An 18,540-nucleotide genomic window follows, 5' to 3' on the forward strand; every position below is an offset into this window, starting at 1 on the left:
AGGAAAAAAAAAAAAAAAAAAGCCGTGATCGCGATCTGCGGCGGCAATTCGGCGGGAGGTCCTTCGCTCGGAGCGGGAGTGAGGGACCGTCTGCTGAATTGCCGCCGAATAGCTGGACGTGCCGCCCCTCTCCGGAGCGGCCGCCCCAAGCACCTGCTTGCCAGGTTGGTGCCTGGAGCCGGCCCTGCTCACAAGGGGCTCAGGCTACACTCACATACTGTGAGAGGTTGAATTAACTAAGCAGTGATGTTGTGCTTTCCAGCTACAAAAAGTGTAACCAGAATAGTGACTGATTCATCCCCCAACGAGTGTAATCCCAGCTGCACAGACCTCCTCACTGCTGGCTTTCCAGGACAGATGAGACATAGGCAGAGCACTGAGATTTCAGCCTAGGGTTGGGAGGGGCCCTCTCCTGATATCAGCTCCCACTTTTCCCCAGGTTAGTTTGAGTTTCTCCTTTGAGGTTTGAGCCCTTCTTGCACTTATCAGCTCTGCTGAGGAAAGCCAGTTGGGAGAGAGAAACCATTCAGCAGAGCCCAGTGACAAAGAAACCAGCCACAGACTCAACCCAGTCCAGAAAAGAAAAGCTTTTGGCCTGAGCTTCTGGCCTCCTTGCTAGTGCAGCTGGGGTCTGAACACACACCAAGGAGCCTACTTGACCAGTCTCCGGCACAGGAGAACCTGCACGTAGCACAGCGACAAGATGGATCTGAAACAGCCTAGAACCCTAGGCACTCCCTGTCTGCAGGGGAAACTGGCTGCATAGAAAGAAGAAACTCTGCCTCTGCAGTGACCCAGGCTAGTCTCTTCTGAAGGAAACACCAAGTGCTCAGTACTTTACCTTCTACAGCGCAGAGGGAGACACTCCAGTGCCCAGTGTCCGAGTCTGTCCCTTATCCTTGACAAGTTGCCCTGAGAAGAAACTCAAATGCAATTCCCCAGCCCATGAAATAATTTCCAGAACTGGGCGTTGGGCTTGAATCCTTCGGCTATTGGCTGTCAGTGAGGGCTGTGCTCCCCCACTCAAAAACACCCCCCCCTCCCCACTACAACTGCTCTCACTTCAAACACCTGGTGCTCTCCTGCACATTAACTCTTTCTGGGAGCTGCAGGCAGAGGGGCATAGTTTGGATTTCTGGATGTCACTGGGCACTTCCTCTCTGCGCTGCCTCCCCCTGTGCACTTAGCTATGGGAGTCCCCAGCGGCCCAGGTACCCCTGACCTAAGCACATTGTAGAGCCACTGCCCCCTAAAGTGTGGGACAACAAACCTGCAAGTTTGTCCTTTCCACCCCAATGCTTTGGGCCCCTCGTTTCTAGATCCCATAGCTCAGAAAGGGCATAGATTGCAGGCATCATGCAGATACCTGTGAGAGGGGCTGTTACTCCTTTGGCAACTGAACAAACAGGCACACATCTCCTCAGCCTTTGTCTGAATGTGCCAGGGCCCTAAGAGTTAAAGGGAGTCTCAGTTGTCCCAGTTATTTGTCCCAGGGCCCACACAGCCTGATCTTCTTGGCAGATAATGGAAGGTGATGCAACTTCTCTCCCCTCAGTGCAAACAGCTCATGATTCCAAATGTTCTCTTGGGGTGGGCAGGTGCTGGGATGTCACAGCAAGGTGAAGTGACACTTCACTGCCCCTTGGGGTGCTACTCCGGGAGAGCAGCATGCACAGGTAAAGGAGGTTTTAATTTTTTAGCCTTACAAAGGCTGCTTCTAGTCCATAGATGCCAACCCTCCCCCACTGAGATTGTGTGTGTCTGGGGCTGACTGAAGATCAAAGAGCTGCTCATGGGCTGCAGGAACCCTGCTAATCTCCCTGCAAACAGACAGGCTGATGACACAATGTCAGGGGTCAGCGGTCATCATGACAGTGCCTGTTGGTATCCACCAGTGTAGGTGGAGAAAGGATGAGCAAGGCCCTGGCTTGGTCCGGTGCTTACATTACCCAGCCCCCAGCCCTGACAGGCTATTAGCATTAATTCTGCAGCTCTGCCCCAGAGTCAGCTGGAAACAAAACGGTGCACATCAGCCCCCAGGGTGCATCTGCATGGTGACATGTTGCCCTGTCAGAACGTGGCTTTAAACAGGTGACATGATGCTCAGCATAGGCCACGACAAGCTGCAGCAGCCTTGTGGCAGCTACTGCCCAGGGTTATTCCCAGCTAGCTGACATGGGCGCCCGATTGTGCTGGATGGGGACAGAAACAGCCTTTGCCCGAAGCAAAGAGCTCACCGTTTTGTCTTCTAACAGGAAAACACATTGTTGTGTGGACCAGGTCAAAGGCCAAAACCCTCCTGGGCACTTAGGGGGCTGGCCAATCTCTTGCTGGAGGCACTGGGCTTGTCTGGTGGCTGTGGAGTTGTAGAACATCCAGTGTCCCTACTGCTGAGGCCTGTGGGGCCAGGCCTGCACTATGATCAAGGAAGAGAATAGTGGAAAACAAAGTGGCTCTGCCACTGGGATGCTGAGACCCCGGTGCTGGGACATCGAGCACCGGAGGGGCTGATGGCAGTGCCAGGATACTGCACTGGTGTTAAGGGTCAGGTGCCCAGGAGCAACCCCCCAGCTGGGCAACGTGTGCTGAAATAGCTGCTGCATCCCTCGTGTCAGCGCTCGTCTAAAGATTTCACAAGAAAAATGGCCTGTGTCAAAAACAAACATTTCACAAAGAAATTTAGTTTTTGAAAACTTTGTTTTTTTTCCAAATGAAAAACTACATTTTATTATTTTCATTTGCTGTCTGTCCCCCGTCCATCCTCACACTTAAAAAAACAAAGAAAGAAAATGAGAAGTTGGCTTCTACCAGAAACTCCCAAACAAAACATTTTCAAAATGTTTGTGAATTCTTCTTTCTGCCTCTCCCACAGGCTTTTCTCTCTTTGAGTTCAGGCAGAGCTGTAAGGGTTAAGTCCTGAGGCCCTCACATAGACTATTCTGCCTGGCAATAAACACCCTAAACTGACGCAACCCAGAGACTCTACCCGTAATCCTGTGCATGGCAGCGAGGTTCAGAGGAGAGCATGGCAGGACCCTGCCTGCAGCAGGGACAATATTGGCATGAAGACAACAGGTAATCTGTGTTACATAAGGCTGGGGACTGGCCAGATGGAGCAGCAGGAAGTAGGATTCAGAGGGAGCTGTGGGTTCCTTCAGCAGTGGCCTACAGTAACAAGAAGGGAATGGAGGTGTTTAGGCATGCACATTCCTTACCCAGCCTCAGTTCCCTGGAAACTCAGTGCCCCCAGATACAACAGGCATGGCTTTGCAGAAGGTCCTAGAAGAGGGTGACACAGGCATCTTTGATCCCATGAGTGGGAATCTACAGAGGTCCTTGAAAAAGATTCAGGGGGCATGTCTACACTGCCCTGCTATTCGGGCTAAGGGGGTGTGAACAGCAGTGCGCAGTCAGGAAGACATTAATGCAAATTTGGAACCTTTACATTTGGGACTGCAGCATCCACCTGGGGCGAGGGAGTTACAGCGCAGACCTTTGGTGCATGCACACTGCTATTCACATGCCCTTAGTCCGAACTGCGGGGCAGTGTAGACATGCCCTGAATTACACGCAAGGTTGGAGACCTGCCTACAGAAGGAGGGAGTGAGATCCAGAGGGAGCGATTCCAGGGTTACCTCTCCATGGCACTTTAGACAGTGCATGAAGAAGCAGGGAGGAGGGGAAGATACATCAGAGACTAGGGGAGGATGGCAGTGGTGGAGTTCTTGTGCTACAGGGCACTGGGTAGCCACTCTTCTGTTCCTACCCACCAGGAAGCTGGTAGCTTCAACTAGTCAAGAACTCAACAGTCCACTTGCCAGTCCTGACACATCTCCTTTGGCCCAGTCCTACATCTTGGTTTCACTCTCTCCGTCTCCTCCTGGGCCTGTCAACTTACTGCTTTCTTTTTACCCAAGTGGTTAGTCAATATTTGGGGTGTTGGCGATTGTTTCTGTTAGGAGGAGAAACTGATGACATGAGTCAAGTATTTCTTTGATGCAATCCTATTTATAGAGGATGTACAAATTCCTGTTCCCCCAAACACAGTAGGAACAAACAACAGGAGGCAGTTCCTTTGTTCACTAGTCTAAGGCCAAGGCTACACTTCAAAGTTCTCCCGACATACCAGTCAGTCAGTCAGTGGTGCAAAGAGGTGTGATCTGTGACTGACATCACTACCTTGCCAACAGCTTCTAGTACAGATGCAGCTATATTTACTGGGAGTGGAATTAAGTATACCAGCAGAAGTTTTGCAGGAAAAACTGGGTCCAAAGCAAGAGTACTTTGCTGGTATAAAACACAGTACAGCTATATCAGCAAAGCACTCTAGTATACACTAGCCCTGAGACTCTTTCCAGCCAGCACTCTGCCCAAAAAGCTCTCTCTTGTGGCCTTCTCTCAGGGCCACATTACAAGTCACTTCACTTTCTGTCTCCTGGCTTTCGGCCTCTCTTTGGGTGCTTTCTGGCTGCTTCTGGCTCAGTTGCGGACACAGCTGCAACCAAAGGAAATCCTAGCCCATGTTTGTATTCACTCTAGTCTTTAGGCAGTAGCTGGCTACCTTTGTTTTGGCTCTCACTATACAACAGGGCATTAATTTGTTTCCTTGTTTAGCTGGAATGGAAAGTGGTTATCACACTCACCAAGGTCAGTGAAATCTGTGACTGCCCATAGATCAAAGACATACTCCCTGGAATCCAAACACCCTTCAGTATATCATACTTAACATGTCCCACACCAACTCTTTGTCTTCCCTGTCAGCCTCTCAGCTGCCCCATTCTCTGTGTCTGCTTACGATCCTATCCTTGCTGCTGCTCAGCGGGTCCCACCCTATCTGGGTGTCAGCTTTGCTATCTCCCTCTCTCATGCCCACCTATCCAGGCCATGTCCAAAATATTGCTGGTGCTTTCTTAGTGCTGCCAACATTTATAATTTTATCACGAGTCTCACGATATTAGGTATTTTTCTTCAAGTCCCAGCTCCTGGGTTTCTGTGGTTACAAGAGAATCTCAGCCTTCATCTAAAAAAAGAAAAAAATTGCTTGCCTTCAGGGCTACAAAGAAAAGTTGGAAACTGTGAACCAGAGGCTCCAACATGAGGAGACAAATGAAAAGAACCCCACATTATTATTTTAAAATCTCAAGATTTTTAAGGCAATTCTCAATTTTGGAGGCTGGACTCATGATGTCTGAATGATTAGGCTTGTCAATACTGCTTCCTTTATCACAACTCTGAGACCCAGACTTCTCTCAACAGTTGTGCTGACCCCAGCCTTCTGCAACAGCCATAATGTGTAACACTGTACCACAGTCCCCAGAAAGATGTCCTGTACAAATAGCACAATGAACAGACAAACAGCATAGTGCAGGCAATCCATTCTCACTTCTCGTAAGATTTCATGTGCCACAGCTAATCAGGGTATCATCAGAACATAGCCAACATGTCTCATATACAACCACAAACCTTCTAGGCCCAGATCATGAAATCCTAGCATTTCCCTGAAAAGAGCAAAAACCAGGAGGGTGACAACATCACACTTGGTAGTGGAGATATGTACCTGTGAAATCAATGTGAGGAAGACTCAGCTCACAAGCAGTACAAGTATAGTGGCTTATCCAAACTGCAGATGTGGGCTGTGGGTTTCTTAAACAGTTATGAAACAGAGAAGGAGGGACGATTACTATTATTGCAGTACAAATTCATCTGGAAAACTTCTTCATCCCAAAATTTTATGAAGTAGGTATGGAAGGATTAGAGAAGTGCAGATGGAAAGCTAAGGCTGCCTACATTGTACGTTTCTTTTAAGTCTCACTTGGCTTTTCCTGTCCCTCTGTTTATAACTCAGATACACCTGGAAGGGCTTTAACCCTGTGTTATTGACATGCCTGGCCTCGATGTGGTGTCTCTAGAGATGTTCTGGTCTCTCCAGACACTTTTCACAATTTACCACGTACCTGCTTTCTCATATTGATTTCAGCCATGAGAAGATAGTTGTTGTTTATATTACCCCAAGGCTAAGCTCTAGAGGAGGCCACAAAAAGCCTTCCAAAAAATGTCTACCTCTTCAGATTGACAGGGAGACCACACTTAACTTCTGTGCATTAAAATGAGAGCCCATTGCTTAGCGTTTCTGCCCAGCTTATGCAGCAGCAGCAAGCAGGCCTCGGATAAGCTGCTCAGGGGAACGCAGGTCTCTTGGTTCGCTGGCCATTGAGCTTTGCACCACGTGTGAATGGGTCTGGGAGTAGCACTAAGAGACTCCCTGCCCTCCCCCTGTTCCTCCCAGGAGCTGAAAGCACTTGCTGGTGCCACAGGGGGTTGAGTCCAATCCCTTTCCACCCCAGCTCTTGCTCCCAGGGCTGGAGGAGCTGTAGGGTCACCAGCCAATCAGTGTGCTCAACTCACTGGCACTCTGATGGTGCCCAAGATGATACCTGTAGTTAGAGAGAGGATCTTGGGGTGGAGGGCAATCAAAAGCCCTGACTGGCTGAGAGGGCATGAATCGATGAGTTGTGCTCATTGTTAGAGCTGTTGTGCTTTGTGGACTCTCAAAGCTGCCCAGCAGCAGGAAATGCTATTGGGAACAACTCCGGTGTCACTGCCCTGTGTGGGGAAAGATCTCTCCTTGCTCTGCCTTAACATCAAAGCAAATATTAGGTAACTGTGACTCCTGTTTTTGATTTATTACATAAGTGTTTCATGCTGTTGCACAGTCCACACAGAGTAAATAACCAACAGAGCTGGGGATTGGGAGGGAAAGAGAGGTGCAGTGGGATGGAGGTGCTGTGTGTGGTGGAGAGGTGGGAGGCTGTCATATTGCGTTCATTGTTCCTATGATTATTTATTTACAAGAGACAGTTGGTACACCTTGCTATGACGTTAGGGAATGTCCAAATAAAAGGCTCCTGGCTGCCTTGCATTGGAACAACCACAGGAAGAAGAGACTGGGCATTTCACTCTATTGCCTCCTCTCTGGTTTGCAACACAGGGTGTCTATCCCAGTTACTGCACCAGGTCAGCGCTCTCACCTAAGGGCAAGGCAGGGCAGGCCAGAGCTGAGTTCCCTCATTGACAAAAGGCACCTAGTGAAGCAGCAACAACAGAAGCAAAGTGGAAAAGCAGAGTCAGAGAGAATGCCAAAGCAAGAACAAGAACTAAAATGTTGCCCCTTCCTGGCTGGCACGCCTTCCCCCCCTCAGAACCACCTACTCCTTCCCCATCCCCATCTGTCGCTGTCTCCCCACTTCATTGCCCCCCATGCCCTTCTCCAGCCTGCGCTCCCTCCCCACATGCCCTCTCCATCTGGCACTTCCTCCCTACCTCACCACAACTATATCCCAGCTGAGCCTGAACATGAAGGACTCTGCACTTCTCTCCCTGCACCACAGGCTGGGCAGTATTTCCTTAAGAGTCATGGTCTGGTGAGTTTGCTGGTCTTTCCCCTGCAAACCCTGGGCAGATGTGAGGTGTTTGCAAGGCGCCCTTAGACCCGCCTGGGCTGTGGGAGCTACTCTGTTTTCAAGGCTACTTACTGAAGCACAGTCTATACTACTGCAGTTTGCTCTAGAAGGCCAAAGGCATGAAATAGCCCCACTGTCTCCATGAATCTCACGTGGGGCTGTATTTTCTGCACCTCCCTGACAATCATTGCCAGCCCCAGCAAAGGAACTGAAGCAATGGACTCTTGCGATAATCGGATCTAGAAATTTACATTAATTGTGAGCTTGACTGTAAAAACTATGTAAAGTTGCTAAGATGTCACAATAACCGGGGGGAGGGATAGCTCAGTGCTTTGAGCATTGTCCTGCTAAACCCAGCATTGTAAGCTCAATCCTTGAGGGGGCCACTTAGGGATCTGGGGCAAAATCAGTACTTGGTCCTACTAGTGAAGGCAGAGGGTTGGACTCAATGACCTTTCAAGGTCCCTTCCAGCTCTAGGAGATAGGATATCTCCATTTTTTATATATATATAAAAAAAAACCTATAACAACAAATGTTGATGGGAAAAGGTGCTGAAAAGATCTGTTGATATAACTCAAGGACTGTGTTAAGACTGTGCTTGGTAAAAATAGAAGATGTGGAACCAGAAATTAATGAACCAAAATTGATGTGTCAAATATTAGGACTAATTGGTGGGCAAAATAATGAGGCAACAGGCTATTCTACCAACCATTCCCTTTGTGGGTCCTTAAAGAAAAATTGTGTAGAACAGATGGAGGCTACTAGAGTGAACTTCAATGTCTTAGCTGCCACCCCTACCGTTTCCTGGGACCCTGGGCCTTCGTCACCCTGATCCTGAGCAATGTCCCGATCAGACAGGCCAGAGAGAGGGCTTCAGATGACTTTGCCACCCCGACTGGTTCCAGCTGAACTCCAACCACCACCTGAGATGAAACAGGATCAGATGTTAGCAGCAGCAACAGCTCCAGCCCATGGCAACTAACTTCTCTTTTTCCCTGAAGGACACTTATTACCATCTTTGATACCATCTTTCTAAGAGACTGTCAAACAAGGGCTTTCCCTTCTAACAACATTCTCCAGCTAATGAGAAATGAACAAGGCATGTTGTTAAAATGAAAGCCTTACTTAATACTTTACATTTCAAATGCTTTAACTTTTTTCCTTCTTCTCTCTATTGTTAACAAACAATTGAAAGGATATTTAATGCTATGTTTACCACGATACTAAGCAGGCTGAGTGTTCTGTATACCCAAACCTAGACTTTGTTTAATGCTGGACAGTGACTGAGTTATGCCCATATCTCCCATCTAAATGAATGCAACAGGGCCGTAAAGCCAGCCCACTATCCTGTCTGCAGCAGCACTCACCAGAGGAATATTCAAGGGGTTTGTCTACACAGCAAAAAACAACAACCCGCAACAGTGAGCCTCAGAAGCCGGGTCTACAGACATGGGCTTGCAGGGCTCATCCCTGGCATTAAAAATAGCCCCATGGGTATTGTGGCTCAGGCTGGAGCTCGGTTCTGAAGCTTGTGGAGGGCGTTGTCAGCGCCCGAGGTGGGACGTCTCTAGCCAGCTCTTGTTAGTGCCCCTGTGCAGGAACCTGGAGTGTGTGGCAGGCCGAAGTGTGAGTCCCTGGTGTAGAGTTTCGCTGTGTAGACGGAGCCAAGGTGTCTGGCTACAGGCTCACACTCCGGTGCAGTTCCCGGGGCTCAGGTGATGGGTGTGCTGAGCTGGTGCAAGCGCTGCGGGTTTCTCCCACGGCTGCTGTGTGACTCCCCTGGGACCCCTAGTCTGGGGACGAGCATCCCCTGGCGGGGCTCGAACCCCCGCCACGGCCAGAGGCGCCTGGCTGGGTCCGCGTCCGGCCAGCGTGTACCTCAGCCTTCGGCCACCACAAACACCGCCCGCCAGCCTCCGCCGCAGGCCCCGCCAGGTGAGTCCCCCTCCCCCGGGCCTCCGCCTCAGGCCCCGCCCCGCCAGGTGAGCCCCCCTCCCCCGGGCCTCCGCCGCAGGCCCCGCCCCGCCCGGTGAGCCCCCCTCCCCCGGGCCTCNGCCCGCCAGCCTCCGCCGCAGGCCCCGCCAGGTGAGTCCCCCTCCCCCGGGCCTCCGCCTCAGGCCCCGCCCCGCCAGGTGAGCCCCCCTCCCCCGGGCCTCCGCCGCAGGCCCCGCCCCGCCAGGTGAGCCCCCCTCCCACGGGCCTCTCGCTTCAGTCCCGGCCCGAGATGGCGGAGCGCGAGCGGAGGCGGCCCCAGCAGCCGGGCAGGGCGCGCGCGGCGAGCGGCCCCCCCCCGGGGCCCCCGGCCCGGCCGGTGAGAGCAGGGCGGGGCCTGGCGCGACCCAGAGCTGCCCCCCATCCAGCCCCCCCGACCCCCTATCTCCCCCCAATCCCCCTCACCCTCTGTCCTCACCCCCTCCTGCACCCCCAGTGCCCACTCCTGCCCCACCCCCACTGCCCCCCCAGCGCCCCCTCCTGCCCCAAGCCACCATAGGGTGACCAAATGTCCCGATTTTATAGGGACAGTCCTGAAATTTGGGGCTTTTTCTTATATAGGCACCTATTACCCGCCACCCCCTGTCCCAATTTTTCACATCTGCTATCTGGTCACTCTAAGCCACCATCCTCTGCCAGTGCCCTCTGCCTGCCCCCACCCCCTCCCAGTCCCCCTGCCTCCTCCACCCCGTCCCCACCCCCACTGCCCCCCTACTGGCCCACCTGCGCCACCCCAGTGCCTGCCACCCCCATTGCCCCCCAATAACCCCCTCTCCACCGGCTACCGCCCCCACCTGCCCCTCCCCCTGCTTCTTCCCAGCACCTCCTGCCTGCCCTTCCACCTGCCGCCCAGCGCCCGCCTCCATCCCAGCTCTCCCACTTCCCCAGTCTCCCTCTAGCTCTGCCCTCAGCCACCTCCCAGTCCTGCCCCATAATGCCCCTAGCCTCCCAGTCCTGCCAGCACCCCTGCCCCCAACATCTCCCCAGCCCAGCCCCAGCCCAGCCCCTGCTTGCCCCCATCCCAACACCCTCTGACCCCCAGCCTTGGCTCTTATCTCTGCCCCCCATCCCTCTGCTCCTCAGACCTGCCCCTTATTCATGGCTTCTGAACCCCTCTCCCCCACCTGCTTTGACCCCTGCCAGGTCAACCTCTGAGTCTCTGTGTTTGGTTGGTAGTGAGGAGCCCCCACCTGTGTTGCCATCCCCCATACGTGGACCCAGCTGCGAGAGGCCGGAGTGCTACCAGGCAGAGCCGTCAGGCCTGCTGGAGTGTTACCAGTGCCGCTACCTGTGCACAGCCAGAGGTAAGACTCACCTGCCTGTGACCCAGCGGATGCTCTGTCTGCACTAATTCCTATAGTGCACAGGGCCCTGTCTGGGGGCTGAGGGTGCCAGGTGTCCTGTCTAAAGTAGGGGGAGAGGGGTCTGCTGCCCCTGCCCCTGCTGCCTCTTGGCTGTTAGTCCTGGTGAGGCTGGACACAGGCACCTGCCAGTTCCCTCTGTGCCCCTGGCCAGTAACTGGACGTGTGTCTTGAGCTGCTGGGCTCGCCCTGTTCTAGGGTGACCAGATGTCCCGATTTTATAGGGACAGTCCTAATTTTGGGGTCTTTTTCTTATATAGGCGCCTATTTCCCCCCCCCCCCCTTTTCACACTTGCTGTCTAGTTGCCCTACCCTGTACCCCCAGCTCCTCCTGGGAGAATGAGGTCTGCTCCTGTGGGGGGCAGGGAGAGCCCTGATTGGCTGCTGTAGCTTAGGAAGTGGGGCAGTGGAGAAAACAGCCAATCAGAGGAGGGTCCCCACAGGTGGTGCTAACAACCTGCATGCCTTCACAACCCTACTCCTTTTCAGAAATTTGATTTCCGGGGCTAGGACCTAACCTGACATATTTACTCTGTGTGTGTGTGTGTGTGTGTGTGTGTGTGTGTGTACAAACCCACTGTAACCTGGCACACTAACCCTGTGTGTGTATATACAAACCCACTGTAACTCGACACACTTACCGCGTGTGTATATACACAAACCCACTGTAACCTGGCACACTAACCCTGTGTGTGTATATACACAAACCCACTGTAACCTGGCACACTAACCCTGTGTGTGTGTACAAACCCACTGTAACTCGGCACACTTACCGTGTGTGTGTGTGTGTGTGTATACACCCACTGTAACCCAACACACTGACCCTGTGTGTGTGTGTGTAACCTGACATACTTACCCTGTGTGTGTATACTTAATGCAGTGCATTTTAACTCGCGTGTGTCTGTGGGTGCACTTTATCCTGATGGCAATGGTCCCTTCTGTTTTTGGAATCTCCGAATCTATGCATATGCAGACCTATTGCAACTCAGTGGACTTCAACGTGTGTGTGTGTGTGTGTGTGTACACAGACCCACTTCATCCCGTGTGTGTGTACACACACAGACCCACTTCAACCCAGTTCTCTTTAACCTGTGTGTGTACACACAACCATTTGAACCCAGCGCACTTTAGGCCCAGGAGATGGCCATGCCTGCAGCCAGGTCGATAGCTGGGATGTATCTTGCTTGCTGGGGATCCTCCGCATTCCAATAGTCCCAAATCCTCTGAGACAAAGACGACACCTGATTCCAGGAGAGCTGTTCACTTGCTGATCCCAGGGCTAGGGTGTGTGCGTGCTGCAGAAGGGCAAGGAAGAGGTGAACTCTCACTCTAGCTCATGCCTTAAGCTGAGTGTGGGTTATTGAGGTGAGGGCTCTGGCCAGCTGCATACGGCTCTCTACTCCTGTGACTCGGTGTGGGCATCAACCTACAGGGAGCAGCAAAGCAGCAGGAATGGGATTTGCTGTTGATGCTGAGAGGAGAACAGAGGAGGCTAGATAAAGGGTGTCAGGTAGTTATTACAAGCTCATAAAAGGGGTTGTATCAGTGGATGATGGAACTTTGTCCCGTATCAGTGCAATAAAACTCCTCCAGAAACCTGTCTGGGAGCAGGGAATGGGGGAGGGTTTTGGTGCCTTTGCATGGGTGAATTAGTTGCTCAGGAAGAGTCAAGTTGCTGTCAAGACTCCTACTTTAAAAAGCTGCCCCCTTTCTCCTTTGTATTGTTTTACAGCAAATCCAGCCTCGCACAGCAACTTGCCTCCTGTATTCTCCGCCGCTGTCATGTAATGCTCAGGGGTAAAGTCAGGGCCTGCACACAGTACCAGGGGCGGCTCCAGGCACCAGCGCACCAAGCGCATGCCTGGGGCGACAAGCCACGGAGGGCGGCCTACTGGTCGCTGTGAGGGCGGCAGTCAGGTTGCCTTCGGCGGCATGCCTGCGGAAAGTCTGCTGGTCCAGTGGTTTTGACGGCAATTTGGCGTCGGGTACGCCGAAGGCGCCGGACCGGGGACCTCCCACAGGTGCACTGTCGAAAGCTGCCTGACTGCCGTGCTTGGTGCGGCAAAATACATAGAGCTGCCCGTGCACAGTACTGGGCCATCACCTGGGCTCTCTGCTGCCTTCTCTGACTGGACAGTTTGGAGGGTGTTTGACCAAGTTCCTTTATCCTTTATTCCAGGCGTGAGGGTGATATTTCTGTGCACCCTTCACTCCTAAGACTCTTCCCTCCACTGGAGCAAGTGCATAGATTGTCAGTTTTTGGGTATAGGGGCTGAGATGTTTGGCACAGTTAATTTGCCGTACACCCCATGGACACTGAAGGGAGCTAATTGGATCCAGCAGCATGTGCAGCTACTGCTGGCTCTGAATGTTCAGGGACGAGAAGGCTAGGAGCATAGCGTGTTCCCAGCCAGGCAACTGGCTCTTCCCTAGGTTTGGAATACAGGGTCTTCCCAGCTGCGCCTGCCTCAGGTGGATTCTTCATTTGCACCCCAAAGTGGCTGAGTGCTTGGCAAAGTTGTCAGGCTTGCCCTGTCCACGGCATACAGTGGTGATGAGGGACGCCCCTTGGTAAGGCTGCGTGCCTCATGGGGTTTGAAGCAAGTTAAAACAAATTAGATTTTCAGAGCCCGCTAACAGCTGCCTTTATTTCCTGTTCTGGGGCTGCTGGCTTGTTTGCATTAGTGAGTTGTTGATCCTGTCTGTCAAGGTAGCTGTGTCACACCCCTCAGCATGACAGAGTGCCCACAGGTCCCATGGATTTATCTGAAGTTGTGGGTGCTCAGCACCTAAGAAAAAAGGCCCTTAAAATATAAAGATCAAAGCAAAATTGTCTCTCCTACCTCCTAAAGCAGATTGGCTGGAACTTGGCTTCTCCTTCTGGTCCGCCCGCTGCATTCAGAGGGCAGGTGAGGAGCTCTCGTATTTATCAAGCTTCTTGATTTATTTGGATTTGTAACAATTGCAAGCCCCTCTCCAGAGCTCCAAGTACTTCAACAATTGAAATATACTTGACAGTAGGACTGTGAGGAGTAGTTCCCCACTATGCTGTATGGCTGCCCTGTCATCAGACATCTAAGAAAGAAGTTGGGCTTTGCAGTCCTGGGAAAATGCACAAGTTAGTGCCGTGAGGAAAAGGTGGGCCTTGCATGTTGTCCTGTGGTCATCTTTCCCTCAGTGAAAGGGAACTTCAACTACTTAATTCATGATCAGCAACAGGCACGCCCTCCCTCATGCCCCTGTGCTGCTGTGAGAGAAGCCAGCCCTCTTATAGTTATAGAGGGTGCGGGACCTTCTCAATAAGAGACCCATTGCTAACTGGCCTTTGAATTGTTCATCTTTGCAGCTTGCTGCCAGCTCGTGGAAGTTCTGCTGACCATGCTGATCCTGATCTGCAGCTCTGTGTCCTACAGCTCGACAGGCGGTTACACCGGCATTCCCAGCTTGGGGGGCATTTACTACTACCAGTATGGAGGGGCTTATAGTGGCTTTGATGGGGCAGAGGGGGAAAAAGCCCAGCAACTTGACACACAGTTCTACCAATTAAAGCTGCCGACAGCAAGGGCAGCGATGGCTGTGGGAGGGGCCCTGATGGCCTTCTCTTGCCTTCTGGTTTTGGTTGGTGTGCTGCGGCTGCCATGGCATTTCCCAGCCTGGCTGCTGCTCGAATGCACCCTGGACATATTGATTGCACTTGGCTTCCTGCCTGCTCTCTACTTCTACTTCCACCATCTGTTGGATGCCTACGATTCTCCAGTGTGCAAAGAGAGAGAGCATCTCTACCAAAGCAAAGGCTACCAAGGCTTCAGCTGCAGTGTGCATGGGGCAGAGATAGCAGCTGGGCTCTTTAGCTGCATTGCCATTGTGGCATTCTTGGTCAGTGCTGGCCTTGCTATCAGGGGATACAAAACAGTTCGTCAGCTGAGAGAGAAGCCAGTGCAGATGTATGAGTTTTAGGGTGGCTTGTGCATACCCAAGCTGTCCTACCAGCTCATCTCTCTCTGTGGCTGCCAGCCTGGACACCAAGAAGGGGCAGCATCGTTTCCCCTGGCTCAGGACATTGTATCTGCACTGCTACAATCAGAACACAGGACCATGGCCACAACAAGCACCTTTACCATGAGAGAACAGCTCCAGCTAGAGCCAAGCCAAGCTGCTTTTAACCAGCCCTTGCATTTAAATCTTGTGCATTGTGAGCAGAACAGATGCATTCTTAGTTCCATAATTTACATCTGCTCCATGGCTCTGCCTCTGTTAGCAGTGACTAGCTTACTGCTTGTGCTGAGCTCAGTATCTTGGGAGTAGAGGGGCGCCTCCATCCCCTGATCTGCTGAAGCAAGATGTCCCAGCTCTCTCATTGGCCACAGTCCCATTCCTCCCGTACAAGGTAGAACTACCAGCACTTGGCAAGATCCCTTGTTCATTAGCTAAGACTGAGCTTTTCACTTCACCTTAAATAAGCACAATGGGACTTCATCTCTCCTCCCATCACCGCATGTTTGAACAACTTTGATTCCCAGCTGCTTGCTACAGCAGTGCAGGGAGCAGGAGAGCCCAGGCTCGGCCACTAAACCCTGCCACTAGCTCTCCTCTGATCCTGTGTTTCCTCACATGGCGGGGATCAGGGAGGTCACCTTTAAACAATGGTTCTTATTTTTTTTAAATGTAATTGATTGTATAAGAAAATGATTCTACAAACCCGATCATTAGTGGAAGGGTGAGTGAGGACGAACACCAACCATTGTTCCCATAAAGCAGGGGTTCTTAAACTGGGGGTCAGGACCCCTCAGAGGGTTCTGAGGTTATTACATGGTGGGTCACGAGCTGTCAGCCTCCATCCCAAACCCTGCTTTGCATCCAGCATTTATAGTGGTGTTTAATATATAAAAGTGTTTTTAATTTATAAGGAGGGGGGGTTGCACTCAAAGGTTTGCTGTGTGAAAGGGGTCACCAGTACAAAAGTTTGATAGCCACTGCCATAAAGCAAAGTGATGTCACTCAGGCAGTAGCGTGTGACCCCAATGATTAGTTGAGTGCTGCTTGCCTGCGTGGAGCCTAGCCAGACAGCCCCCGCGCAGGGCAGGGCTTTACACTATAGGAACATGTTCAATAGCACCTAGGATTGAGCCTGTGACCAACCCATGGGGAAAGGGCATGAAGGCCTGGGAATGTAATGGATCACAGTGGAAACAAGAGAAGACTGTCCCCTTAAATACAGTTTCTATAACAATCCCACTGTGGTGGGACACTGTCCTCACCACTTAGCTGAATGGCCAAAGTGTAGGTGCGCCAGGGCTCCCTACAGATCTGAACTGTAAAAGGGACAATGGCTAGGGTTGCCAACCCTCCAGGAGTATCCTGGAGTCTCCAGGAATTAAAGATTGTCACGTGAGAAAATCTCCAGGACTACATCCACCCAAAATTGGCATCCCTAACAATGGCTGCTTTAGCCCCAGGGGGATGTTGAAGCAATGTGTTGGCTGTGTTGCTTTTGATCCCTGGTATGGTGAGTGTGGTGCTCAGTTGAGGGGCTGGCAGCCCGTAGTTAGATGGAGTAGGCCCTCTTGTGGGAACGGCTGGAGCCTGGCAGTATTTGATGGCAAAAGGCACATCCGCCCACCCTTTTTCTCCTGCTACATGTGGAGAGTTGGCTAGCTAGCTTGGCAGGTGGCCTCATCCTTTGGCTGAGAGGGGCAGGAAGACCCATTTCTGGTGTAAGCTAGTGCTGTTGCTTTTTTCCTCCTCTTGTCTCTGCTTTTCCTCTGCACTGTTTTGCCAGTGTGGAAGGCAGTCTGTGCTGTTTCTCTCCCTGTAATAAAGGCCCAACACAACTCAAGGGAACAAGAAATAGCTGTGTCCTTGTCTGAGCAGAGCTCCGGGTGGACAGGCATTTACCTAAATTCTGTAGACCATGTGTTCTCACGCTGGAGGGCATAACACCGCCTGCCCTTTGTTTATGGCTAGACAGGAGTATCTTGAAGGGTTTTTTTTGTTTATAACATGGGCTTACAGCCTCCAACTGGTTGAGAGCCTTGCTGGAGATATTACTATTTTCAAATTCTCTAGCTCCAGACACATAGTACACCTGCATAAGCCCCTCAATAGTATACAACAGGGACCATCACTTGAAGAAAAATAAGTTTATATGATGCAAGATTACTCCTATAAAATTCTGTGCCAGATCACCAGCTGTCATTCTGCTGCCCCCTTGTACACTGGTCACTTTTTCTTATAGCACAGGGTAGTTCTGCTAGGAACATATTGTGCAGAAGACTCCATTAGGAGAGTTGACCTACAAATAAATGCCTTCCAATCAGTGCAGAGCTCGTATTAACCCTTTGAGCCAGGCATTTATATTACCATGATAGAGAAGCAATGCCAGAGACAAGTTTGTTTCCATTTTAAGACCAATCTGTGATATAAACCTCTCTTCTGGGCCTGAGTAAATTTGGGCTGGAAATAAGGTTTCTAATGATCAGAGATGGGAGGTTCTGGAAAAGCCTTGCAATAGGAGCAGTGAGGGCATAAAGGATTTTAAAACAGAACTTGATAAATTTACAAATAGGATTATGCAAGGGGGGGTGCCTGCACTCAGTCCCCTCCACTCCTAGGCTCTGTTTGTCTCTCACTTTCTGAGGGGCAGGCAGGGGCGCCTTTCTGTATAAAATGTGTCTGATCTGGGCCTCAAGAGCAAGGTTAATCAGTGGAGACTGAGCAAGATCTGAGACTTTGGAAAACAGATTCTGCTGTCAGATCTCACAATAAAGCTTCCACGCTTTACAGTAAAGATATTAAATGCTGAGCTTTTCCTTGTATTCTTTATAAACAATTAAAGGTGAACTTTACTCTTTTAAAAAGTTTGTTTCTTTGACTTTTTTATGGAATAAAATGGGGTAGTGGCTCTATGAACGAGCTTCAAAATGAAATGTCATTTCACAGCAGCCCCTATGTATAGCATCCCTTCGTTAGCACTGACCACATGGAAAACACACAGAACCAACATGACTGGCCAGCACTGCCTAACACTCTCGCCCCCCCCCCCAGTGAATACAAGTGATGTTTAGCTTCTAGTGTTTCTCTTACTTAATTGGCACCGGTCTCTACTCTAAAGCATCACATGAGATCATGAAGCAGCAGGGTGGAGTCAGAGATATGGCAGTTGAAGAAAAAGATTAATAAAAGCCAATTATCAGCTGAAGTATATCTGGTTTTGCTTGGTAGTGCCCTCTTTTTGGTACCTGTCACTCATCCTCTAGGTAACTGGGAGGGGAAATGGTACTTATTTAGCAAATCCTTCTCTCAACTCATAAGGCAAGAGGTGAATTATCTGCCCTCCATTAGCCCAAAAATACAGGGGGAGGAGAACTCTATTCCTGCAGCCTGCATAACCCTTAGCAGCCAAATAAGTAGTGTTACCAAGTGTATTCACTGCAAAGCTCTGTCGAGGCACAGTGGCTTGTGTCAGTCCTAGCCACAGGCTAATGTTTCTCCACTTACTATCTGCTGCAGATACCACTGGAGAGCTGCACAACAAAGTACTTCTGAGGCAAAACTACTGGCCAGAACTCCTCTTCACATGAAGAAATTCCACCTTGAAGATACTTTACAAGTACTTTATAAGGAGGAGGTCCGGGGGGGGGGGGGGGAAGAGAGTAGCCTGCTCAGCCAGATGACTGAGGCCATGTCTACTCTACCACTTATGTCGCTCAAGGGTGTGAAAAAAAAA

General features: G+C 51.1%; 2 protein-coding genes across 3 annotated transcripts in view; one reads left to right on the forward strand and one right to left on the reverse strand.

Moving 5' to 3' along the window:
- TAT (tyrosine aminotransferase) overlaps positions 1 to 977 on the reverse strand; it is a 15,265-nt gene extending 14,288 nt beyond the window's left edge. For both annotated transcript variants that reach the window (XM_034788654.1, XM_034788653.1), the window contains exon 1: positions 842 to 977. The gene's annotated coding sequence lies outside the window, so the exon portion shown is untranslated. The remainder of the gene's footprint in view (positions 1 to 841) is intronic.
- An 8,676-nt stretch (positions 978 to 9,653) lies between these two features.
- Positions 9,654 to 16,849, forward strand: MARVELD3 (MARVEL domain containing 3; the record flags this gene model as incomplete). The annotated part of the gene is made up of 3 exons (XM_034788778.1): positions 9,654 to 9,772; positions 10,630 to 10,757; positions 14,161 to 16,849. Coding segments are annotated over 3 exons (858 nt in total), but the record flags the coding sequence as incomplete, so codon positions are not given.
- Positions 16,850 to 18,540: the final 1,691 nt, after the last annotated feature.

This window comes from Trachemys scripta, chromosome 13 (assembly GCF_013100865.1).
Source record: "Trachemys scripta elegans isolate TJP31775 chromosome 13, CAS_Tse_1.0, whole genome shotgun sequence".
Taxonomy (NCBI): Eukaryota; Metazoa; Chordata; order Testudines; family Emydidae; genus Trachemys; species Trachemys scripta.